Source organism: Phascolarctos cinereus, unplaced genomic scaffold (assembly GCF_003287225.1).
Source record: "Phascolarctos cinereus isolate Bilbo 61053 unplaced genomic scaffold, phaCin_HiC Scaffold_4;HRSCAF=312, whole genome shotgun sequence".
NCBI lineage: Eukaryota > Metazoa > Chordata > Mammalia > Diprotodontia > Phascolarctidae > Phascolarctos > Phascolarctos cinereus.
In genome coordinates, this window is record NW_027555847.1 from 670,977,749 (window position 1) to 670,995,920 (window position 18,172).

The window sequence follows — 18,172 nt, forward strand, 5'->3', positions numbered from 1 at the left end:
GGATCTGAAGTCAGCAGATCCAGGTTTCAAAAATAACTTTTGAACTTACTATCTATGTGACCTTATACAGGTCCCTTAACATCTTCTGAGATTGTTTCCTCATCTGCAAAATGAAGGGGTTGGACTGTGTTGACACTTTAAAGGTCCCTCTGAGCTCTAAATAAATGAAACAATACTTCTCTTAGTTGATATCCTTCATATTCCAGTCAGACCAGCCTAGAAACTACTGCTTGAACTCCCATCTTTATACTTCCACACAGGTTCCTCTATGTGGAAGGCTCTCTTTCCTCACCTCCACCTCTTAGAATCTTTGTCTTTGTTCCAGGCTCAGATCAAGTGTTACCTCTTCTGTAAAGCCTTCCCTGGTTCTCAAAGTTGTTAGTGATATTTATCTGTGTTCATTCCAAGCAGAACGTAAGTTCCATGTAGTTAAGAATGCCTTAGACAATTAATGTTTACTGTATTAACTCAGAGTCCACTTTTGGATTTCTCATCCTGCCCCAGTGACAGATTTTGATTAAATCTCCATTCTTTTTAGTAGACAATGCTTCTATCTTTTCAATCTATATTAAATGCTGTTATTTATATTTTGGAGGCAGCTAGATAACACAGTGGATAGAGCACTGAGCCTGCAGAAAAGAAGGCCTCAGTTCAAATGTGACCTCAGACTAGCTCTGTGACCCTGGACAAGTCACTTAACCCCTATGTGCCTCAGTTTCCTCATCTGTAAAATGAGCTGGAGAAGGAAATGGCAAACTGCTCCAGTATCTTTGCCAAGAAAACCTCAAATGGGATCACAAAGAATAGGACAAGCCTGAGAAACAACAAAACAACAACAAATCTATATCTAAGTTATAGTTGCCTACATTTTAAATTTTGTTCACAAGTTCTATGCCCAAGAAACACAGGGGAATTAGGACACAAGACATTTCCTGCCTCTGAAACCTTGGGCAAGTGATTTAACTTCCCTGAACCTCAGTTTCCTCATCTACAAAGTGAGAGACAGACTTGAGCAGAGCAATCAAACTCTAGAAAGGGATCCCTGCAGGCTACATATTTATTTAAAAAATCATAAACTAACATCCACGTTGTAAGTTTATTTTGTGAAACATTCATCAATTACATTTTAAACTGGGTTGAGTCCAGTTTGATACCTCTGGACTAGATAGTTTCTAAAGTGTACCCCCTTCCAGTTCCAGATCTATGATCCTAGTCTTAGTCATCTGAACATATTTCATCAGTACCTTATATAGATTAGGTTGTCTTCCAAAGTCTGAGAAAGTACCCCAAATGTCTTTGGAGTCCCTTAACATATTATGAATCAGTTCTATGTGGTCTCAAACACTTCTTAAATCCATGTTTTCAGCCTCTACTGTCTCTTGGGTTGAGTCATTTCAAACATAGATGTTTTATGCACTACCTCCTTTTACTGGTCCTAAAATTACATTTCCCCAAGTTATTTTTCAGTCTGAGATTCAATTCAATGCTAATTCATCATTAAGCATTTACTTTGCATAGACCTCCACTAAAAAAACTCTATTCTCATGTGGCTCTCAAACACTATGCCAACATAGGGCACCATGTACAATCTCAAACAGGTCTCTACTAAGCTGTAATTGCCTTCCAAGAATAAATTAAGACTTCTCACCATTCCAATAAATCTTCCACAAAGCTACCAAAGGAATATTCTATTCCTAAAGTATGGGTCTAATCAAGTCACTTACTTACTCAATAAAACCCCAGTGGTTTGCCATACCCTTATAATCAAACATAAACACTTTAGTTTAGAATTTAAAGCTCATCACAACCCAACACCTCCCTCATTTTCCAGTGTTTTTAGACATCACTCTCTCTCTTTGCCTCATTTCCCTTTGATCACATGGACAGGTGCTCTGCCCAAAGAAATATAAATTTTGATCGCTGAAAATTTGCAAGATATCTTGGGGTTTACAGGCTAGATTTTTTTAAGGACCAAGCCTTAAACCCAAATCACTCTGGCTCTCATTGATTGGCCAACAACAGGTCCCAGCTCAAGCCTCAACCTGGTCACTGTTTGGGCCCTGATGGCTCAGAGTGATTTTTTTCTTTTCTTCCTTTTTTTTTCCAAGGTAAAAGAGGCCATTCGTTATCTCATGTCTTACCTACCCTTAATCACTGAACAGGCATCGCCTCAGTCAAACTGAGACCTGGGAAAGACCTTAACTTAAAAAAGTCCACGGTCTCCCACTGCATAAAGAGCCGGCTTGGCATCCTGGTCTATATCTTGCCACTGGACCCAGATGGCTCCAGAGGAGAGAGTGAGGCTGGTGACCTTGCACTGCCCTCCCTCACTTAAATCCAATTTACTTGCAAGTCATGACATCACCTTCCTGATTTCACGGTCCTCTTTGAGAATGAAGGCCGAACCACAGAAATCACTCCCCACTATGCAGTCTCTTGTCCAATCATATTGGCCTACTTACTGTTTCCTACTTATGATTCGCCATCTCCTCTGTCTAGAACTTTGTACTGACTGTCTTCTACACTGGCAATACTCTCCCTCCTAATCTCTGTCTCTTGGAATTACTGCCCTCCTTCAATCTTCAGAGCAACATGAAGGCTTCATGAAGGCCCTCCTGACTCCCCCAGGTGCTAGCGTACTCTGTCCACAAACTAGTTATTATTATTTTGGATATAGTCTGCATATACTGTATATTTTCTCTGTGTGTGTGTGTGTGTGTGTGTGTGTGTGTGTGTGTGTGTGTCTCTCTCTCTCTCTCTCTCTCTCCCCTTTGGAGACAGAACTATTTACCTATTGTCTTTGTATACCCAACACTTAAGCTCAGGAACTGACATACTATAGTAGTCCTTGCTCAATGCAGATTTGTTGAATTACTAGTTTGAAAACTCTTATCTGAAAGTTGGTCACCTGGTAATAATTTTGGGGGTCATAATCATTCATATAATTAAATGTTTAAGTAAGCTAAATTGAATAAGCAACCAAATCAAGGATTTCAGAATTTTTTTGATATATTGGTAGGTTTTGATGATTTTTTTTTCCTCTTCCTCTTTTTCTTTAAAAAAATATTCTTTTGTTATATGGGATGGCTTCCTAATAGGGATTAGTGAGAAGGAGACTGGGAGCAATTTAGGCAATGTAAAAACATAATATTTAAAAAGTTGAAATATATATTGGATGTACTACAGATTCATAACTAGTAGGATATATGATCAATAAACATTTAGTGTTACATTGGAATTAGGAGACCTAGGCTTGAATCCTGACTCAGATACATTAACTGTGTCCAGCAGCAAGTCACTTCCCCTCTCTGATCCTTAGCTTTGGCATTTGTAACATGAGGATAATATCTGCAATACCTAGCTTGAAGAAATGTTGAGAGAGAATAATTTTTCAAATCTCAATGTGCTATATAAATTTATTCTTACACTCATAATAATTTAAGAGACAAAAAGAATTTTATATAGATGTTAAACATTAAATCTGAATCTACCATGTTTTCCTAAAGGAGTAAATAATAAAGATAATTCCCTTACTTACACTATCTATAAAATTAAGTTGGTGCAACTGTAACTCAAGATTTTGTTAAATTTTACACTACAGTGCTAAGATTTCGGAGGTACACAAAGGAAACAATCTCAACAAGGCATAGTGGTAAAGTACTGCAGCAGCAATCAGAAGATCTGGGTTTGAGTGCTAGCCCTACTATTTACCAGTCAGCCATGTCTCTTCTCGGACATTCAATATCCTCACCTGTAAAATAGGGATGACATACCTACCTTACTGGATTGAAGGAAAAGCTCTGAAAAATAGTCACGCCCTGATAATTTTCCTTATTTTGCTTCTACTCCCAAGTTCCTCACGGTTAATACTAAAGATCAACACACACATACTGAGAGCTTGACATGGATGTGGCAGTATGCTAGGTACTGGGGCTAAAAAGGAAAAAAAGAAATGCTGACCAGGTCTACTATAAATTCAATAGTATCTAACCTCATCTGGGCCCTTGCAGCTACTTGGCAATTTTTCTATTCATTTCAATTCAACAAACATTTATTTATAAGTTTTTTGTGTGAACGGTACAAAGATAGTCCCTGCTCTCAAGGGGTTATATGGTATGAGTGGTGGAGAGAAAACTAGAGTAATACAAGTAAATTACAAGGTAATGTGAGCAGAGAGAGAACATTAACAACTGGGGAGAAGCAGCAAAGATTGTGGCACCTGAGCTGAAACTTGAAGGAAGATAAGGTTTCTGAGAAGCATAGCTAGGGACTGAATATTAAATAGCAATAAAGTAGGAGACAGAATGTTAAGTTGGGGAACAGTCTGGCTAAAAAGCAGTGTGTGTGCAACAGGGAGTAGTGTAAAAAGAAGCTAAAAAGGTGGAATGTAATGGTACTGAAACTGTTCTCTCCAAGGTCCCCAAAGATCTCTCAACTGCCTTTTCTCCTTGACCCTTCTACAGCATATAACACTGCCCATTCCCTCCTCTAAGATCTACCATGCCCTTCCCTCCCTTGGCTATCTCCTGGTTCTGCTCATCTCAGACTACTCCTCCAGTTCACTGTCCTCCACTAGCTGCCAAATATGAATGTTCCCCTTTGAGCACTATACTCTCTCCTACAGCAATTCCATCCATTCCCAAGGTTTCATTATCTTTAAATGGACCAATTCTCAAATCCACATATCCTGCCTGATGCTCCTGAACTCAAATTTCCAAATGCCAAATGAACATTTCTATCTCGAGGTTCCATCAACACCTTAAAACTCAACATATCTAAAACTAGACTCATCTTTACTGCCAAAAAACCTGCTCTTTGTCCCAACTTCTCTATTTTTGCTGATGACACCATTGTTCTATTCCCTCATTCAAAAGTTCAAAATCATCTTTAAATCTTCATTTCTTATCCCCTCTACTCAGTTACCAAGTCTACCTACACAATCTTGTATCAATCTCCTCTACTCTCCTCTCTAATCCCACTACTTACTCACATCCTCTCATATGAGCTATTTTAACAGCCTCCTAAACTGGTCTTCCTTCTCCAGTATATTCTTTGCACATGTGCCAAATAATCTTCCTAGTACTCAGGTCTGACCATAACACTTAAAAAACTTTAATGACTCTCCCTTTGCCTAGAGCAGAGGTTAGCAAACCAATGTCTGTTTTTGCATTCTTCATTTAAAAATGTAAAAACTATATTTAGTTCACAGGTCATACAAAAAAATAGGCACGCTTAAGATTTAGTCCAGGGGCCATAGATTACCCACCTAGAGAATGAAATACATACTCCTCAGTTAGGACTTGAAGGCCCTCTGCAATCAGGCTCCAGTAGACCCCATTCTACCACTCTACTTCATGAACTCTATGTTGCAGCTAAATTCGTCTTCTCATTTGTTCCCCAGCCTTTCATCCTCCCCAGCACCTGATCACAAGACTGTCTCTTCTTCTTGAGCCTCTCTAAACAAACCTTTACCATATTTCTACCTAAAATTCTTTTAATTCAAGGCTCAGCTTAAGTGTAACCTAATGGACCATGAAGATCCCTCCTTTGTCTTTATCACATTCTACCTTGCATCATATTTATTTCTGTATATGACTTGTACCAGTCCACAAAAGGGCCAAGGAAGAGACACAAGCAGAACACTTCATGATTCAAGAGAAGGGGCTACGGATTATAAGGGAGAGGAGGTAGATTCACTCAGACTCATCTGACAGGTTTCCCATTTCTGATGTCACAGACAGAGAGACACTGGGGATTGACAGAATGAAACAGAGGTTTCTAGGTATGGGAGACTGGGGGAATATGGGGTAAGAGAACAGAACCATTGGCTATGATAGCCTAGGCCCCTCAAAAAGAAAAGTTTTCCAACTTTGGCTTGTCCCCTTTTCCTCTCCTTCCCCACCAGATTATAAACTCCTTGTATGAGGCTTTTGTTCTCCATCTTTGCACCCCCGCTGACTAGCACTGAGTAAATGTTTAATGTTTGTTGAGTTCAATATACAAATATAAACTACAGGGGCAGCTAGTGGGGCAGTAGACAGAGCACTGGCCTTGGAGTCAGGAAGACCTGAGTTCAAATCTGGCTTCAGACACATGATACTCACTAGCTGTGTGACTCTGGGCAAGTCACTTAGCCCTGATTGCTTCGCAAAAACAAAAACAAAAAGCCTACCTATCTTTATCTATGTCTACACACACACACACACACTATCAAAACTACTGGGGGCGGCTAGTACAAAGAGCACTAGCTCTAGACGGGGAGTAAGAAGACTTAATTGAGTCCCAGCTCTGTCATTTCCCTTCTCCCAGCCTCATTTTTCCCTTCTAAAAGAAGAGAACAATGCTACCTCAGAGTTGTGAAGAAAATACTCCTGAACTGTAAAGTGCTAAATAAATATGAGCTACTGTTATTATTCTTACAGAGTACAGTTTTACTTGTTTAAATAATTTCAGGTGCCTTTTGAAAATCAATGCTATGAGAATTTGCCAAAGCCTATTTTATAACCAAGTCTAAAAGAAACTCAAAACTCAGATTCAGCCAACTAAAATTTTAAAAATGAAATATGCCTGGTGCTACAGTTCGGAACAAGGAAATACATCCCAATACCAATAATCTTTTTCTAGACAGAGTTATTAGCAGAAATAGCAAAGTGACTCCCCAAAGTTATAGACTTGTGATTATTAGGTCAGTTGTGTGACATTAATTTTCAACCAAAAGGCAAATTTAGGCACTAAACTATAATTGCACAGCCATAAAGTTAAGAAATACATGACACCATTTCTTTATTACATCTCTTATAAGGTTTAATTTTAGTTTTGTCTCTGACAATGTCCCATTTTTTCCCACAAGCATCTTGTGTCAGTTACTCAAAACTTTTAACATTTAATTGGGAAAGGCAAAGCCAACCGAAGTTGGTCTATCTAATAGCCATGTAAATAACCCCTGTTCACATCTGATCCTAGATCAAGGGTTCTTAACTTTTTCTTCTGTCATGGATGCCTTTGGCAGCCTGGCAAAGCCTATATATCCCTTCTTCATACCACTGCTTCTAAATGCATAAAATAAAAGTACGCAGTATTACAAAGGAAATAAATTATATTGAAAATAGTTATCAAAGTTTTCCTGGTTTTTTATTTTCTACAAAGTTCACAGGACCCCAGCTTAAGAATCCCTGTCCCATGTAAATTTGACACAAAATACAATTTTGTACGCCAGGCTCTCAAACCTAGGTGCCACTCTTCAATCAAGTTCAAGAAATGTTAAAGAATCTCAGAATTAGAAGTATCAGAAGTCTAAATCCGCCTTTCTGTAACTTCCATTCAATGCACCTAGATCATTATGTGTCCTTTACATCTAAAGAATTGTGGATACAAAGATGGAAGGGGGAAAAAAAAAGTCTAGGCCCACACGAAGTTTAAAATCTAAGAAGGGGATAAAATATGAATAGAGGCATTAAAATGTGATAAGGCAGAGAACAATTTAACTGTGAAGAATCAAGGAAGAGGGACAGGGGGCCAATACCTGAGCTGAATCGTTAAGGATTTCAACAGACAGAAATAAAAAGGGAAAAACATTCCATACATGGAAGTGGGAGGTTGGAGCAACAAGATTACAGAAGGGAAGGAGTAGTTCAAATTGGGTGAACTGCAAAGTGGTTGAAGCAAAGTAGTGGGAAAGTACAAAATAACCTGAGGACACACAATGACCCAGTTCATCTCTATATGGAGTTCAATACCAAACTCTTATCATAATAAACAACAACAAAATACTGGATTATCTATAGAATTAAAAATATTTTTTCCAATTTAATCAGTAATCTAGTAATTAAATTCATTATCAGACTGTAAAGCTACCTTTAGTAACTGATTCAAGGGGAAGTGGGCAGGTACAGCAAAAAGAATCTGATATTATAATTTCCTTAACATTTAACTTTGGACCTCTAGAGTACAGACAAGTTAAAGAAAAGAAAATGACATAGCTGGAACAGCAAAAATGCTGTGCCTATCTAAAAAAACTGCCCTTGCCTGAATTAATTTGGTTTAAGGGTTTCAACAGTGCATTGTGAATCTTGTCAATTCTACCTCTACCCCATGTCTCACACGTGGTAGTGCAACTATCCAGGTACAAACCTCTCTCTTGGACTATCCCCAAAACCTAAATTTCCCTGCCTCTCTCCAGTCCGTTGTCCACATAGGTGCTAAGATAATCTTCGTAAAGCAGAAGTCTGACCATGTCATCCCCTCAGCTAAAGAATCTTCAGGGTTTCCCTACTGCCTCTAAGATAAAATACAAACAATTCAACTCGACATTAAAACCCTTCAAAATCTGGCTCTATCCTGGAAGATTCTTACAGGATTAACTCCCTTCAGGTATTCTGCATTCTACCCAAAATGCCCTAGTTTCTTTTCCCTAAACTCAGTACTTCATTTCCAGCTTCACACCTTTGCACAGGCTGTGCCTATCCCTGGAATGCACTCCTTCCTCACCTCCATTCTCTTAGAATTCTAAGCTTCCTTGCAAGCTCACCTTTCTCCATTAACCATTTCATGACCCCTCACTCAGATGTCAGTGCTCACACCCTCTTTGAATGAAGGTGTTAACTTACCTGTGTACATGTTTTATATCCCCATTAGAAAGAAAGCTTCTAGAGAGCACAAGATGTTTTTTCCTTACTTTTTATCACCAGGACCAAACACAGTGCCCTACACAGAGCAATTTGTTGAACTGAATAGTTTTATGATCACTGAGAACTCATCTGCTTTTTTCTATCCATCTCTTCCACTGTCTAGTTCTTCACCCCAAATGCTGTCTCCTGGAACACTTTAACCCATGGAATTCATCTGAGGCTTCTTCCACACTTATGGATAATCAGATTTCTTTCTGATGCTACTAACATTACTTACACAACTGGCATTAATGGTTAGTGTTAACAGTTCTCAATAATGAAAGAGGCATCTTCTGGTATAGCTGAAAATAATAAGCCAGCTACGACGACTTACTATGTTCACTGTCAAGTTTAAATTCAATTTGCTTTGAACTACATTGAAGATTACAGTGTTGCATTAAAAAGGCTGGGAGGGGCAGGGAGAGAAGGATTTTCTGGTGTTTCTTTTGCCAAGTCTGCCCCAGAACAATAAAAAATATGTAAAAAACATTCTTCAAGAGCTACTATCACCAACTTTATCATAATGGGCTTTTGAAACCCAGTGTTCTCCCAGCAAATGGCATTGACAGAATTACTTGGGTAAATGTTTACTTACATGGGCTGAATGTGTCAGAATCTTTATACCTCACAAAAGTTTAATCTTCTACTCAATTTTCCACCAAAACTGTAGAAGCAAATGTATTTCAATTAAAGTCCTCCAGAATTCTAGATAACATATTACTAATGCCCCAGCTTACTTGAAAGGAGGAACAAAAAATCCCCCTGTTCAGATAAGTCACAATCTGTGTTACCTGACCAAATATAAGGAGAATTTGACTTTGGCCCATGGAATATTAGCTATATGAACTATCACTTCCTGTTCTTTAAGCAAAAGCAATACCTTGTTTCAAACCTTAGGAGCTCACCATCAACAACTGCTACCCATTCTCCTATTGCCCAACACATTAAACCCACAAGAATGTGTTCTTTCAATGTGTACGTACAGATGAAAATCCCTCAAGAACCTGATGATGCAGTGGCCACATCCCCATAAGGGGGTCCTAGGCTAACACCCTGGTTTTGCACCATAAAAGGCCTGAGCAGGCCAACCTCTAGGGTGCTTCCAGGTCAGATAGTCAGAATTAGCAATCCAGAATAAACACTGAGCCCCCTCCCCCAAATCTGACCCTGTTAGTACTGGAGCAAGACTATTCAGACAGACAATAGAAATGAGAGCAGAGAGTGAGAAATCAAGGGAATAGAGCTCCCACCCCCAAACCAACCATCACTGTTCCTGAAGACAGCCAGGAATGCCCAAACTATCCCCCCTCCCCAATCCCCCCACCAAAAAATAAAGAGAGGCAGGCAGATCCTGCAGCCCTGCTTCGAGGGGAGGGCCCTCAAGGGCTTTCCTCCCAGAAGAGGGGGGCTTGGGCACCCTAGGCAGCGCTTCCCAGTAAGGCCGAAGGAAGAGTCAGGACAACCGCCTCAGGGGTCAGCAGAAGGGCTGCAGAAAGCATTTCGAGGGCAGCCCGAGCCACCAGTTGCTCCGCAGCCTCCTCCCATCCCTCGGTGGCTGAGACAGGTTTTCCTGTGCCCCTCGGAAGAGAAAAGGGCGCAGAGAAGGGCGTAAGGGCAGCCGGGTGCCAGAGCCATGCCTCCCCTTCCCCAAACCCTCCTAGGAAAGATCACTCAGCCCCAAACCCCAGCGCAGGCCTCACGGCCCAAACGCGAAGCCGCGGTCTCGCGTACACGGCGTCGCCGAGCTCCCCCTCGCCGCCTCCGGATAGCACCACTCTGCCGGCGGCCCCAGGCTGGGGTCCGGGCGGTCAGGACCGGGTCTGTGCGGGCCAGAGGTGGCCCAAGGAACGGAGGCTCCGGCGGGACGCAGGAAGCAAGGAGGCACGGTGCCCGGGTCCAGGGGGTTGGGGGAGAGGAGGAGGGGGGCCCATGCGGCCGGTGCCCCGCCGCCCGCCGCCCGCGCTCCGGCCCTCGCCGCCCCCTCCCCGCCGCGGTGCGCGCACAGCGGCGCAGCCCCCCCGGGATACTTACGTTGCTTTGGGGGTCGATGGCCTGCAGCAGCCGGTCCCTGATCTGCTGCGGGGAGGCCGGAGCCGCTGTCATTGCCTGAGCGAGGCGGGGGGGGCGGCCGGGCCGGCGGGCTGGCGGGCGGGCAGGCTGAGGGGGGACCGGGGACCGGGCGGGGGGTCACTCACTCGCCGGCCTCCGGGAGCGGAGCCGCATGTTCCCCGCGGGGGGACGGGGGGGAGCCGGAGCCACCGCCGCCGCCTGAGCTGCCCGAGCCGCTGCCGCCGCCGCCTGAGGAGCCGCCACCGCCAGGAAGGAGCCTCCTCCACAGCCGCCACCGCCACCGCCACCGCCACCGCCACCGCCGCCACCGCCGCCGCCGCTGCCTCGAGAACCAAACTCCAGTGAGCTGCCCCCGCGCCAGGCACTCTGGGTAACCCGCGCCGCACGCAGCGCCGGCGCCACGCTGAGGAGATTGGGAGGTGGGGGGGGGAGACGAAGGAAGGGAGGGAGGGGAGAGAGGAGAGCAAGGGCAGGGGGAAGCGTGCGCGCCCCCTATGGCCCGGACACGCGCAGGGCGGTGCAGGGCGGCCCGTCCCGGAAGAAGCCTCCTTCTCCCTCCCTCCCCCACCCTTCCCCGCCCCGCGCTGTTCCGGGCCGCAAGAGAAGCCCTACGCATGCGCAAATGCAGCACCAAAAATTCCCCACCACCACCCCCCTTTCCAGTCCGTCAGGTCCCCTCTGTCTTGCCGTCCGAGATTGAGTGGGACGGCCGTTGAAAGGCGGTTGGGCCGGGGAGGAGGCCGTTGGTTGTGGGCCTGGAGAGGGGCGGGGCAACAGCTGGGGGGAGGGGCAGGGGAGTACAGACGAGGACAAGAGAGCTGACCCGCCCCACTGAAAGGGGGCAGCCTGGGCCAGAGGCGTCTCGGCTGGCTCCAGGAGGCGTCCTTCCCGCTTCTCATGCCCCGCCCACTTCAGGCCCTTGGGCGCATGTGCAGCCGGAGCCGAGGGGGCGGGCGAAGCTGGAGGAACTGCGGCGTAGGCGGCCCCTGGGAGGGGGAAGGAAAGAAGGGAGGGAGCTAGCTAGGTAGCTGGGAGGCCGGCTCTGCACCTCTGGAGGCCCCCGGCGCAGGGAAGCTGAGGTCCTCAAACCGACCGCTCGCCGGCCAGCTCCTGGAGCGCATTCCTGGCGGCCGCCGGCGAGACCAGGGCGCCCTGGGCTAGGCTGACCCGCGGAGGCGCCGGCTCCCAGCGCTGTCACCCCAAGAGACGCCCATCCCCCCCCCCCCCCGCCTTGGCCGCTGGCTCCGAACGGCCCCTGCTTAGCCTCCAACTTGTAGTGCGAGCCGCAGCCAGTCTCTCTGCCCCTCCCTGCACCCCAGATCCTGGCCTCGGAATGAGGCCCCTTCCAGGCCCGCCTCCCACGACTCTTTCGTGGGCTCCAGGTAGCTGACCAGGCTTGGCTCTTTATCGCCCCAGGGTAAAACAGAGGCTCCTGCGCTCTGGCACCGTTCACAGCTGGACCGACCTACCTTTGCAAACAGGACTCCTCTGGGCCAGCCAGACCGGGCTGTGAAGTTGTGGCCCATCTCCTCCCACTTCGGTGCATTCTAACGAGCCACCGACTATGCCTGAAGAGCACTTCCTCCTCGATTGTCAAAATCCTCTCCAAGGCTCAGGGCAAGTGCCACCTCAGCCTTGAAGCCTTCCATGATTTCGAAGGTGAAAGGGTTTCTTCATCAAATATTTCTAGAGCTCTGTCTGGATCTCCATTGCCCTATCACATTCTGCCTTATACTATGCTTATTTCAGTACATCAATTTTTCTTCTCAGTAGACCATAAATTCTTTAAAAGTGAGTAGTGCCCTTTTGCATCTAGTTTCCCTGGCACCCTATACATAGTACGTATACAATAAAATTTTTTGAGTGAAATTCTGGAAACCCAAACAGGAAATTCATTGCATATTAGTTTCTGCTCTTGATCTGACCACTTAACATCCTTCCGTGGCTCCCCCGTTCGCTCTAGAATAAAGTATAAATTCCTTACTTGTCAGTTAAAGCCCGCTACAATATGATTCCCACGTGCCTTTGCAGCTGCTACTCACCTTTACACCTTTAGCCAATTTGTACTACTATTATCAGAACTCTTATCTCCGTCTGCCACTTCCATGTGTTCATTTAGGCCAATAGTTCCCTACGTTCACTCATCACCACCTCTTAGAAACCTCTTCAGGACCCACCTCAGGTGCTACCCTAATATTTTCAATTGTTATTATTCTCAGAACTAGGAGACCATTGTACACAGTAACAGCAATATTGTAAAATGATGATCAACTGTGAAAGACTTGGGTACTCTGATAAGTACAAGGATCCACAACAATTCCACTTCAGAGAAAGAACTGATGAACTCAGTGAAGATTGAAGCATATTTTCTTTCACTTTCTTTGTCTTTTTTTTTAATTACTTTCACAACATGACTAATGTGGAAATATGTACTTCTTGCCTTTTCAATGGGTGGGAAAGGAACAGGAGAGAGAATTGAAACTGAAAATTAAAATTTTTTAAAAATGTAATTTTAAGAAATTGTTAGTTGTCTCTTCCTCAGTTTTCCTTACTATATGTATTTGTGTTGTGTTGTATCCTGCAAGTAGCATGTAAACTCTTTTAAGGTCAGGGACTTTGATAGGTGTTATCCCCTGAAACCTAACATAGTATCTTATACATATTAGATGTTTAGTGTTTGTTGAATTTATATTAGGAAGAGAAAAACCAAGGGAAATAATTATCATAGTCCATATTAATGTAGCACTTTAAGATTTAAAAGCATATTTTTCAAAGGGGCTTTAATCAGCCAGTCCTGAAGCCTCACTGTAACCTTTTATATCCCCCAAAAAACCAATATGTTGTTTCTGAGACTCTAATATATCCCTCAACAGTTTTATTTCTAATGCCTCAGCTTCAGCTACTCCATGCACTACTTAGCGCTCTCCATCTACCTTATCTGAGTATTGCCTTTATGTTTGCAAAACCCCATTTTACAAGAAACAACTCCCTCCACATCTCCACTTATCAAAAAATCCTTCGAGGAATGACTCGGTATCTCCTCCAAGAAACTTTTCCTGGTCCCTTCTACTGATTCTTTTCCAAATCTTTAATCTTTCTCTGACCTCTCATGTGTATTTATCATATTCTGCCTTTGATTATAGATACCTGGGTATTTGTTTCACTGTTGGATTGTCAGCTCTTCAAACACTGTGACTGAATTCATCCATAAGGCTTCAGCATCTAGAACAGTTACTGGCACTCAGTATACACTTTGTAAAATGTTGAAATGAATGTCATCATATGAGAGCTCCATTGTTAACATTCAGTTTGAGAATATGGGACTAGTCAGTATTGGGATCAAAGAAATCCCAGCCCTCCTTTTGCAGGGTTTTGTTAGTATAGTGGGAAACAGCTTGATGCATTCTGAACTTCCATTTCTGGAAATATTAACTGAATTTGTTTTTAAAAGCAAGACCTCAGTATGGAATCCAAAGGAAGCCACTGATGAGAACCATGTGTTAAAAGGGGATTCTCTGTACCATACCCTTTAGTTCACTTGTAGTTGCACTCCTGGAGCATTTTTAGTTGCAAAAAACATTGTCTTCATAGGTTTTTACAGGTCTCATCCTTTTATGTTAAAAGTTCTAAAACAATGTATAGTTGAGTAATATATATGTGTTATCATTAACTTTTTGGACCGATTGTCCCAATTTTCCCATTTGGAAGTACAATGTTATAGTTGGAAACTGGCCCATTTGTAGATAAGAATTATCTAACAAGATAAGTTGGGTTAAACAAGCCCTGGCCCCATAGTCTTAATTTCTTCTTTACCTGTTTGGTTTTGGGGGGGAGGATTTGGATTTTTTTGTTGTTGGTTTTTTTGTGTTTGTTTTTTTTAATCATGGGCCAACATAGAAGTGAAAAGTAATTTAGGGTTTGCATGTTTTTTTTAAAGGCAAGAAATGTAAAACAGTTTTTATGTTCAGATAGAACTTTGACATTTTATATATGTTTCGGTAATACATTTTTCCAATTTAATATTTTTAAATGCCTACTTATGCAGAGCATTGTGCTAGGCATGGAGGTTATTCAAGTCTAGGTAAGATGTAGTCTCTGGATTCCTAGGGTAACATCTAAAAGAAAAAATGGTGAAAAAGAAAGAGAAAATCATTTGAGGGGAAGGGGAAAAGGTTAGAATAAATAGAAGTAGAAAATGACTAACAGTAAAGAAAAAGAAGCAAATTTGTTCTGCTGCAGGTATGTCTGTCACATCCTGCACTTCACTTGTACTGTGAGTTTCTTAAGTTATTTCTGCCCTGACATATTATTTAAGCACTCTTCACAGCTCACCAACTGTTTTTTATCTTTAAGCTCCACAGGCTCTTTTCTGATTCAGAAGATCCAGAAATTCTCTTAAGGAACAAAGCAATTATAGCCAAATCAATTTCGTTTGCCATCAACAGGGTTTAGTCAAACAATGGGCTGGGCATCTTCACCCATGTTCTAACCCATAATGAATAATAATAGTAACAATCTGAAGAAACTAGCTAAAGAGCCAACCTTAGAATCAGGAAGACTTGGGTTCAGGGACTGCCTCTGACATATTCTAGTCTGATGGCCATTGGCAAACCCTTCAGCTTCTTAGTGTTCATCTGTGTCTTTAACTACAAAATAATCAGCATTACCATTGGGACACTCGTGCATTAGCTCTTCTAGGAAGCAAGGGTGGCATAGTCTTTGCTTTCAAGGAGTTTACTTGGTAAACTAGAGACCATAAATCAAGTTTTCAAAGGGGTAAGGAGGAAGGAAAAGGAGTTAAGGGCCAGGAAGGTGGTGTGGAAGAACAAAACAGGAAAATGGAACAAGGAAACAGAAGAGAGACTAGCAACTTGCCGAACCCAGTGGCCTTTTTTCAATCATTCTCCCTGTCTTCTCTGTAGCCTTTGACACTGCTGATCTCTCGCTCTCCATACTCTCTTCTCTCTAGTTTTTTATGATACTACTCTGTCCTGGTGGTCATCCTACCCGTCTAACCTTTTTCAGTCCCCTTTGCCAGATCCTCCTCCAGATCACACTCTCTAACCTTAGGTGTCCCATAGGGTTCTGTCCTGGGCCCTCTTCCCTCCTCCCTCTATGCTGCTTCACTTGGTAAACTCACCATCTCCCATGGATTTAATTACCATCTTTATGTTCATGATTCTCAAATCTCCCTCTCTTGCCCTAACCTCTCTGCTGGTCTCCAGTCTCGAATCTCCAAGATGTCTTTTAAACAACTGGAACTGAATGTATAATAGACATCTTAAACTAAACATGTCCAAAACTAAACTCATTATCATTCTCTCTAAACCCTCCCACACCTTTCCTGCCTTCCCTTTTATTGTAGAAGGTAATAGGGGGCCATCACCAGTCATCCTGACTTATATCTTGCCACTGGACTCAGATGACTGGAGGAGATAGTGAGGCTGACGGCTTTGCACAGCCCTGCCTCACTTAAATCCAATTAACTTGAAAGTCAAGACATCACTCTTCTGATATTATTGATCCTCCTTGAGAAGGAAGGATGAACAGCAAGAGAGTAAAGGATGAACAACAAGAGGGCAATGCCATCCTACCAGGCAGTCAGGCTTGCAACCTAGGAATCATCCTGGACTTCTCATCACTCACTACCACCCTTATGTTCAATCTGTTGCCAAGGCCTGTCAATTTCACCTTTACAACATCTTCCCAGTATTTCCCTGTTTCTCCTCTGACACTGCCACCACTGTGGTGTAGGCTATTATCACCTCATATCTCCCCACTCAATCCATGGTCCATTCAACCATGAAAATGATTTTCCTAAAGTAAAAGTACAGTTATAGCACCCTACTAACTAAACTCCAGAGGCTTCCTATTGCCTCCAGGATCAAATACAAAATCCTCTGATAGACATTCAAAGCCCTTCATAACCTAGCCCCCTTCACAACCTAACTTTCCAGTCTTCTTACACCTTATTCCTTAGCAGGTACTCTTGGGTCTAATGACAGTGGCCTACTGGCTGTTCCTGGAACAAGACACTCCATTTCTCAACACTGGACATTCTCTCAGGCTGACCTCCATTCTTGGAATGCTCTCATTCCTCCACTCTGAATACTTCTTTGGTTTCCTCTAAGTTCCAACTAAAATCCCACCTTCTATAGGAAGCCTTCTCCAACCCCTCTTAATTCCAGTGCCTTCTCTTGGCAAATGATTTCCTATTTATCTTGCATATAGCTTGTTTGTACATATTTATTTTCATGTTGTCTCCCCCATTAGATTGTAAGCTCCTTGAGGGCAGGGACTGTTTTGCCTCTTTTTGTATCCCCAGTGCTTAGCACAGTGCACGGCACATAGTAGATACTGTGTTGATTGATTAATTGAGTTAAAGGATGCAAAACCAAAACTATCATGTGAAAAATTTCCAAGACCAGGCCAAGAAGTTTAAATACGAAGCAGAAAACAATGCATTGGGAATGGCTCAACAAATTACAGTAGACAAATGTAATGGGATATCATTATACCTTAATAATGATTAAAAGGATAGTTTCAGAGAAACCTGAGATTTGTATAACCTGACACAGAGCGAAGTAAGCAGAAACGAAAACAATGATGCAATCACAAAAACAACTGAGAAAGACTCTAAGAATTCTGATTTAGAAAAAGAAATTGAACAAGCCATAAATGAGCTCCCTAAGAAAAAATCCCTATGGATTCACAAGTGAATTCTACTTTAAATTTAAAGAACAATTAATTCCAATACTATGTAAACTATTTGGAAAAATAGACAAAGAAGGAACCCTTCCAAATTCCTTTTATGACACAAACATGATGCTGATACCTAAATTAGGAAGAGCAAAAACAGTGAAAGAAAACTGTAGACCAATTTCCCTAATGAATATTAATGCAAAAATTTTAAATATAGTACTAATGAGGAGATTGCAGCAATATATCATCAAAATCATACACTGTGACCAGATGGGATTTATACCAGGTACACCAAGCTGATTCAATATTAGGAAAAGTATTAGCATAATTGACCATATCAATAATAATACCAACAAAAATCATATAATCATCTCAATAGATGCAAAAAAAGTTTTTGACAAAATACAACATTCACATTAAAAACTTTAGAAATCATACAAATAAAGGGAGCCTTCCTTAAAATGATAGTATCTGTCTAAAACCATTAGCAAGTCTTATCTGCAATGGGGATAAGCTAGAAACCTCAGTAAGATCAGGGGTGAATCAAGGATGCCCATTATCACCACTATTGTTCAATATCTTACTAGAAATGCTAGCTATAGCCTTAAGACAAGAAAAAGAAATTAAAGGAGTTAGAATAGGCAATGAGGAAATAAAAGCAGCATTCTTTGTAGACAATATGGTGGTATACTTAGAGAATCAATTAAAAAACTAGTTGAAATAATTAGCAACTT

The 18,172-nt window shown here is 42.6% G+C and overlaps 1 protein-coding gene and 1 long non-coding RNA gene across 3 annotated transcripts in view; one reads left to right on the forward strand and one right to left on the reverse strand.

Moving 5' to 3' along the window:
* The window catches only part of MED26 (mediator complex subunit 26), a 117,350-nt gene extending 104,970 nt beyond the window's left edge, over positions 1–12,380 (reverse strand). The window contains exon 1 of one of the 2 annotated variants that reach the window (XM_020969307.2): positions 12,206–12,380. In XM_020969307.2, coding sequence (XP_020824966.1) covers positions 12,206–12,262 — 57 coding nt within the window. In that variant the 5' untranslated portion in view covers positions 12,263–12,380. Of the gene's footprint in view, positions 1–10,697; positions 10,989–12,205 lie in introns of those variants that run through there. The other variant, XM_020969306.2, reaches the window with a different exon arrangement.
* Positions 12,306–13,246, forward strand: LOC144457094 (uncharacterized). The gene is made up of 2 exons (XR_013486430.1): positions 12,306–12,395; positions 12,956–13,246. It is a non-coding gene; the product is annotated as an uncharacterized LOC144457094 (long non-coding RNA).
* Positions 13,247–18,172: the final 4,926 nt, after the last annotated feature.